At 37.8% G+C, this 8,709-nt stretch overlaps 1 protein-coding gene across 1 annotated transcript in view; it reads left to right on the forward strand.

The window, feature by feature from the left end:
- CD47 (CD47 molecule) overlaps positions 1–8,709 on the forward strand; it is a 75,217-nt gene that overhangs the window by 51,135 nt on the left and 15,373 nt on the right. The window contains exon 3 of the mRNA XM_006890030.1: positions 2,346–2,453. Coding sequence (XP_006890092.1) covers positions 2,346–2,453 — 108 coding nt within the window. The remainder of the gene's footprint in view (positions 1–2,345; positions 2,454–8,709) is intronic.

The following is an 8,709-nucleotide window of genomic DNA, read 5'->3' on the forward strand; positions in this document are numbered from 1 at the left end:
GAAGGCCCTCTATGAGGTGGATTGATTCAGTGACTGGGGTAATCGGGATGGGTGTGTCGGAGACAGCACGATTGGCACAGGACAGAGCAGAGTTTAGGGATGTTGTACATAGGGTCGCTATGAGTTGCAAGTGACTCGCCGGCACATAACAACAACAGTCCTAACATTGGGCTGGGTTCCACTAAAGTTCTCAATTCGCTGTAAGGCCTATACCATCAGTAGTTAGAAATACAGTTTTTCACATCATCATCATTGTGTTCTGTCAGGTTGGAATTGACCCATAGTTGATGCTCCAGCAGGTTTTCAGAGGCAGTAAATCTCACAGGAGGAGAGGGACCATCTTTGGATTGCTAGGCCAAGAGAATAAGCAAGCAAGCAAGCAACCCAGAAAATCCACTGCCATTGAGTCTTTTCCAACTCAGACTGACTCCATAGGACAGAATGGAAATGTTGCATTTGGGTTTTTAAGGATGTAGATCTTTATGGAAACAGAACACCATATTTCTCTCCTGTGTAGTGGCTGGTGGTTTGAATCACTTCGTCCACAATGCCGCCAAGACTCCTGGTCAGATGTCTGTATATTCTTTGTTGTTGGTTGCCTTTGAGATGAGCATGACTCATAGAAACCCCATGAACAAAACGCCTGAGGCCCCTCTACAATCACTGGCATTTATCAAAAGTTCATAGAGTTTACGGAGGCATGTTGTTTAGGAAGTGGATGCCACTCCTGCTTCCAAATCTGTCATAGTATGTTATTGTTGTTATGTGGCATTGAGTCGCCTGTGATGTATAATGACCCTATCGATGTATAGCAGCTCTGAACTCTTCCTTGTCTTGAGCCAGTGTCACTAATTTCGACACACCAACTCCCTTTGTCCCTGTTACTGTATCAGTTCATCTCATCTGAGGGTCTTCCTCTCCTGCGTTGTCCTCCCATCCTTCCGAGCATGATGTCCTTCTCCAGGGACTGATCTCTCCTGACCATGTGCCCAAAGTATGTGAGGTGGAGCTTCAGATTAAGTGGGGGGTTTTTGTTGTTGTTTCGTTATATTTTATACTTTCCATTTTAAGGGAGGAAATTAACTTCCAAATATAGCACTGAAGTTGTTTTTGTCCCTTTTCAGGATTATCACCCGTTGGTTAGAATGTAGCTTGTAGAGTATCATGTGAATGATGCTCAGCAGAATCTTAGTCTGATCCTGTTGCTCTGTACTTCTCAGACTGCATTAAGTTTACCTTTTAACAACTGCCTTTGTGATTATTAAACTGCCTTTAATATTAAAACCAAAAAAGGCATGCTCTTAGATTTATCCATTATGTTATGCTCTCAGGGAAGTTGGGAGGTATTTGACAGAACAAGTATCAGAAACAATGTTTGCTGAGACTTGCTACATCTTCTTAATTAATTTTTATTATATAGCTTTTGTTGAATAGATATGAGCATCCCTTCCCTCAGTGATTTCACTTGGCTGTTTTGCCCAGTGTTTTGTTGTATCCCTTTTTAAAAAACATATCTGCATTTCCTGGTATTTTGCTAATCTTACGTAAGTTAGGGAGCTCTGGTGGCATAGTCCTTAGGAAGTTGTACTGCTAACTCAAAGGTGGGTGTCTCTCTGACAGTTCAAATCCACCACCAGCTCCACAGCAGAAGAAAAGGTAATCTGCTTCCGTGTGATTTACAGCTTTAGAAACGAAAACTGTGGCGTGGGCTATGAGTCTAGAGTGTCCCAAAGACAATTAGTTTGAGGGTTTATTTACATGTTAAACAAGCCTTTGTTATTTTCCCTCAGTCTTGTCAGTTAGCCAGTTATTTCAGCCAGTATCATGTATACCACTGTTATCATTTTGGGGCACTTTTGCCCATCAGGAGTCATCTGGCAATGTCTCGAGACAGTATTGTCTGATAGGACTAGGAAGCTATTTCTGGCATTTGCAAATAGATGCCAGAAATTGTGTTTTCAGTGTTGCTCTATAATCTAAACATTCTGTAATACGTAGGACAGCCTCCCAGTTCCCAAGCAAAGACTTACCTGACTCAAAATGTTATTAATGCCAGTATTTACCAAGTCTGGCATATGTAACTTTGGTCTCTAAAATGGAGGGGACTAAAACAACTCTAAATTTAGCATCCGTATTTGTATTGCTGGGGTACTATTTATCCACTGATTATGAAATATATTTGAAGTAGCCTGGCATGTTACTGAGGAATTGTTTCTCAAAGGTTAATAAATTACAGTAAGCAAATCAGTTTGTCTTTGTACTTCACACAAATTACAGAAATGGCTTTACTGCTTACCCTCAAGTTCATGTAATTCTTTGTTTTGTTTTGTTTTTTTTGTTCTCAGCACTTAAATATACATCCAACCGGACAAATGAGAAAAGCATTCTCATGTTTGCTGCTGGACTCTTGCTCACCATAGTCATTATTGTTGGAGCCATTCTTTTCATCCCAGGTAAGACGTACAGTTATTGTGAGTGAGGGCATGATTCATGTAGATAGGGGAATGCCAAAGGTAGGTGCTTACATTTCCTTCTTCTGTGGTTAACGAAGTGCTGAAATGTAGTATAAAACAACAAAAATTCTTTGGTGAAGTGTCTGTTCATATCCTGTGCCCTTTTTTCAGTTGGGTTATTTACCTTTATCTTGTTGTGGTGCTCAAGTATTTTATAGATTCTAGATATTAGTCCCTTATCTGACATGTCATTACCAAATATTTTTTCCCAATCTCTGGCTTCCCTTTTTACTCTATTGAAGAAGTTTTTGCGTGTGCATAGGGATTTGATTCTTAGAAGGTCCCATTCATCTATTTTATCCTCTCCTGGTTGTAGATTTTTCAGGATGCTTGGAAGACTGTTTATGTTGTGGATTAGGGCTTCTAGAGTTCTTCCAAGCTTTTCTTTAATGACATGTATAGTCCTTGGTTTTAGTCCTAGGTCCTTGATCCCTTTTGAGGTTTTTTTTGTGTGTGTGTATGGAGTAAGGCCTGAGTTTTCCACGGATAGTTTTCCACTTTTGCCAACACCATTTGTTAAAAAGGCTGTCATTTCCCCACTTAACTGATTTCATCTTTTTCAAAAATCAATTTACCCTAAGTAGATGAGCTAGTTTCTGGATTCTCTATTCTATTCCATTGATATTCGCGTCTGCCATTATAACAATAACACGCTGTCTTGACCACCACAGCAGTGTAATAGGATTTGAAATCGAGGAGTGAGATGCCTCCTACCTTGTTTCTCTTTTTAAGGAGTGCATTGCTTATTGGGATGCTTCACCAGAGAAGACTTTCAAATGGCCAGCAAATACATGAAGAAATGTTCAAAATCCCTAGCTCTAAGAGAGATGCAAATCAAAACAACTATGAGATATCATCTCACCCCAGTAAGAATAGCAAGATTTAACAGAGCAGCAAACCAAAAATGCTGGCAAGGTTGTAGAGCAACTGGAACCCTTATTCACTGTTGGTGGGCGTGTAAAATGCTACAACCCCTATGGAAGGCTGTTTGGCACTTTCTCAAAAAGTTGCAAATAGAAATACCGTCTGACCCAGCAATTCCATAACTGGGAATATATCCTAAAGAAACCAGAACTGCCATGCAGGCAGATATTTGCACACCGTGTTTATTGTGGCTTTGCTCACAATAGCAAAGAGTTGGAAACAACCTAAGTGCCCATCAACAAACAAATGGATAGAGAAGCTGTGGTATATTCACACAATGGACTACTACACTGCATTGAAAAACAAGGAACTCATGCAATATTATTCAAAATGGGTGACCTTGGAGGACATTATGCTGAGTGAAATATCTCAGTCACAAAAGGACAGGTGCTGCATGGTGCCACTGTTGTAGAACAGGACTGACATCAGGGTTGGAGTGAAACTGAGAAAAATTGGATAAATTGTGTATACTGCATTGAAACAGATGAGGGGGAGAACTGCTTGAAAGCAATATATGATTGAGTATTACGGTTATGACAAGAGTTCAGAATGAAGGTTGCATTTCTTTTACTTTTCAAAGAGAAAAACAAACTGGGGGGGAGGGATGGGCAGGGAGAAAAATGTAACAATGAATGCATGGAAATGCAAAACCTCTGTAAACAGTCATTAAAATTAATTATAAAACAAACAAATAAAAAACACATCAAAAATTCCCTAGACATTCTAGAGGCCAGAAGTCTGAAATCAAAATCCTGGCAGGTCTCCTTCCCTGTGAGGCTGTGAAGGAGAGTTAATTCCTTGCTACTTCCAACTTCTGGTGGCTAGAAGTATTCCCTGGCTTACAGTGAAATTCAACTTTGAGGTCACATCCCCCCTCTTCTCTGGGTTCTCTTTTATGTCTGTGACAAATATCTTTCTACTTCTTTTTCATAAAGATGCTTGTCATTGGATTTAGAATCCTCCTAGATAATCCAGCATTAAGCTTTTCCTTTCAGGATGGTTAATATTACTGTTCTGTCGTGTAAGGGACTATTCACATGTTCTGGGGATTATATCTTTGGAGTCCACTACAGTCTGCCCCCTCACCCCAAAGATTCCTATTGATCCCATATACAGAATACACTGCATGCCCACCATCCTTTAAAAACTTAACCCATTGTAACATCACAGTCAGTCCAAATGCCATCTCTATTTATTGATATCATCAACTCAAAGTCCAAATTTCGTGATCTAAATATCAGAGGTGTGAGAAATTTCACCCTACTTCAAAATTACTTTTTGTTTATAGTCTTGTAGAACTAAAAGACAAGTTTTCTGCTTCCAAAATACAATGGGATAAGAGACATAGGATAATAATTATAGACATTTATGTTAACAGGAGAACACAGAAAGCATAAAGGAATCATTGCTCCCAAGAAGTTCAGAAATCCAGCAGGGTCAATTACATTTGGTTTTGAAGTCCAAAAATGCTTTCATGTGACTGGAGGCTTTTTCTTTTTGACCCTGGGCTCTGCCTTTAGTGTTATTATTCCTGTTTCTTGAAGGTACGTGTTTGCTGATGACTAGGTTTATTGGCTGTTTCTTCTGAAAAAATGTTGGGAGTCCTATGGCCTTATTTCATCAGGTCCTTTTCTCAGTCTCTTCCATCCAAGTTGCTGGTGTTTCTGTTGATTTAACATTCTCAAAATCCTTATTTATCCCTCAAGTGTGTATTGCAGGGACTCATACCATTGGACAAGATCTTTCCTGGAAAATCTGTTTCCAACTTCTGGTGAGATGGTTTAGTGAGATGGTTTATTTAGTAAGTCCACACCCTGTTTCTCTACCCTTGCGCCCTTCTCTATGGAGCATGGTTTCTGAATAGGGAAGCTCTACATTTTCACCTGCTGTACAGGCTGAGAATTTTCCAAATCACTGAGTGCTGCTTCCTTTCTACTTAACAATCCCTTTCTCAATTTGTCTCTTTCCCCTCAAATTATCTGTAGGCAGCAAATTCTTTTTTGTAAAAAAATCCAAACAACAAAAAAGAGGCCGCACCTTCATTACTTTGCATGGAAATCTGCCCAACTAAATATCCAAGTTTATAACTTGCTAATTCTGCTTTCCACACAATTAGGTGGCACAACTGAGTTTAAATTGCTGCTGCTACTTAACAGAGATCGCTTGTTTTTCTAGTTTCCATAACATTTCTTTTTTTTTTTAAATTGAGATTTTAATGAAAGTTTATAGAGAACTTGGATTTCCATTCATTAGTTGTTGCACATATTTTCCACCCTACCCACCTCAGGCCCAGTTTACTTTTCTCTTTGAAAAAAGAAAAAAAATTCTTTCATTGTTGTACAATTCCCCTCCCCCAGTCCACTTCACTATGCAGCTCTTATTCTGGATTGTTGTCATGCAGATAATACCTAATCATCTATTCCTTTTAAACAGTTCTTTCCCTCATCTATTTCAATGCAATGTACACTGTTTATCCCCTCAGTTCTTAGTTTACTCTCAACCCCCATGCCAGTCCTGTTTTGTAACAATGGAATTATGCAGTATTTATATAAAATGTTGTTGTTGGATAAGTGAATAAATAGAGCAATGACAGAAACTCTTCCTCTGGTCTCCAGGTTTCCTCGGTAGTCTTTTTCTTATTAATTGAAATTTTCTACCACTTTGCTGAATTGGCCAACTATGTCCAGTACTTTTCTTGCTGAATTTTTAGGGTTTCCTAAATATACTATCATATCATCTGCATATAATTTTACCTTTCCTTTTCCAATTTGGATACCTCTTATTTCCTTCTCTTGTCTTATTGCTATTGCTAAGACTTCCAATACAATAGTGGATAGGAGAGGTGATAGTGGGCATCCTTGCCTAGTTCCTGTTCCCAAACAGAATGCCTTTAACCTCTCTCCACTGAGAACAATGTTGGCTCTTGGGTTTGCATATATACTTTTTACTATGTTGAGGAAATTTCCCTCTAATCCTATTTTGTTGAGTGTTTTAATCAGGAAATGGTGTTGGATTTTGTCAAAGGCCTTTAGTATGCATTAATTGATAGGATCATGTGGTTCTTGTTCTTTGCTTTGTTAATGTGATGAATTGCACTGATTGTTTTTTGATTTTTTTTTCCTTTATGTTGAATCATCCTTGAGTACCTGTTATGAATCCCACTTGGTCTGGTGAATTTCTTTTTTAAGTCTTTTTAAAAAATGAATTTTAATGAAAATTTACAGAGAGTTAGGGTTTCCATTAATTCATTGTTGCACTTTTTTCCCTGGCCACCCATCCCTTCCATTTTACTCTTCTCTTTGAAAAGTAAAAGAAAAATTTCTTTCATTTTTGTACAGTCTCACCCCCCATGTCCACTCCACTGTGCAGCCTTCATTCTGGACTAATGTCATCACAAAAATACCTAATCACATATCCCTTTTAAACAGTTCTCTCCCTTTTTTGTTTCAATACAATATACATTAGTTACCCCTCTTTTTCAGTCTCCCCTCAACACCGATGTCAGTCCCATTTTACAAAAGTGCGCTATGCAGTATTTGTTCTTTTGTGACTGAGATATTTCACTCAGCATAATGGCCTCAGGGTTACCCATTTTGTATAATAATTCATGAATTCCTTCTTTTTCAATGCAGCATATTATTCTGTTGTGTGAACATACCAAAGCTTCACTATCCATTCGTTTGTTGATGGGCACTTAGGTTATTTTCAACGCTTTGCTATTGTGAACAAAGATGCAGTAAACATGGGTGTGCATATATCTACTTGCTGGCAGTTCTGATTTGGTTAGGGTATATTCCCACTAGTGGAATTGCTGGGTCAAATGGTATTTCTATTTGCAACTTTTTGAGAAAGCGCCGTACTGCCTTCCATAGTGATTGCACCATATTACACTCCCATAAATAGTGATTAAGGGTTCCAGTTTCTCTGCAACCCCGCCAGCATTGGTTGTTTGCTGCTCTGTTTAATTTTGCTATTCTTACTGGGATGAGATGATATCTCATAGTAGTTTTGATTTGCATCTCTCTTAGAACTAGGGATTTTGACCATTTCCTCATGTATTTGACTGCCACCTGAATGTGTTCTTTGGTGAAGTTTCTGTTCATATCCTGTGCCCATTTTTCAATTGGGTTGTTTACCTTTGTCATGTGTGCTGCTTCAGTATTTTATAAATTCTAGATATAAGTCTCTTGTCTGACATATCATTATCAAATATTTTTTCCCAATCTGCGGCTTTTCTTTTGACCCTGTTGGAGAAGTTTTTGGATATGCATTGGGATTTGATTCTTAGAAGGTCCCATTCATCTATTTTGTCCTCTCCTGGTTGTAGATTTTTCAGGATGCTTGGAAGACTGTTTATGTTGGTGGACTAGGTGAATTATTTTTTTGATGTATCTTTTTGATGATTCTGTTGGCCAGTAGTTTTCTGTTTTGGTACTGTCTTTGCCTGGCTTTGGCATCAAGGATATGTTTGCTTCATAGAATGGGTCTGGGAGAATACCATTTTTTTTTTCTGTTTTCTGAAATACTTTATGTGGAATTGGTGACAATTCTTCTCTGAATGTTTGATAAAATTCACTTGTAAAACCATCTTGTATAGGGCTTTTTTTATTTCTCTCTCTCTCTCTTTTTTTTTTTTTTTACTAGAACTTGTTTTATTATCTCTTCAATTTCTTATTTTGTAATGAGTCTGTTCGGATGTTCAGTTTCAGTTTGTGTCAGTTTAGGTAGGTTGTGTTTTTCTAAGTATTTGTCCATTTCCTCTAGATTTTCATATTTGTTTGAATATAGTATTTAATAATATTCCATTGTTAGTCTTTTTATTTTAGTTTGTTTTGTTTTGACATTTTCATTTCATCTCTCATTCAGATTATTCGTGTCTTTTCCTTTATTAGTTTTGTAAGTGGTTTGTCAATTTTATTGATCTTTTCAAAGAACCACCTCCTGGTTTTGTTGATGGTTTTAATTGTTTTGCTGTTTTCTATTTCGTTTATTTGAGCCCTAACTTTTATAGTTTCAGTTTTTTTAGATGGTGTTGTGTTTTAATTCTTCAGTATCTTTGTTGAATTTGTTTTATCTTTTCTTGAGAGTGGTGTATTGAAGTCTCCAACCACTATAGTGGTGGCGTCTGTTTCCTTTTTCAGTTTTGTTAATGTTTGTTTTATGTATTTTGCATCTCTATCATTGGTACATGTTGTTGTTGTTATGTGCCGTTGAGTCCCTTGTGACTCATAGCAACCTATGTACAACAGTCCTAAACCCTGCTCTATCCTGT

The sequence above is a fragment of the Elephantulus edwardii genome, unplaced genomic scaffold (assembly GCF_000299155.1).
Source record: "Elephantulus edwardii isolate Elephantulus edwardi_28Jun2011 unplaced genomic scaffold, EleEdw1.0 scaffold00085, whole genome shotgun sequence".
Taxonomy (NCBI): Eukaryota; Metazoa; Chordata; class Mammalia; order Macroscelidea; family Macroscelididae; genus Elephantulus; species Elephantulus edwardii.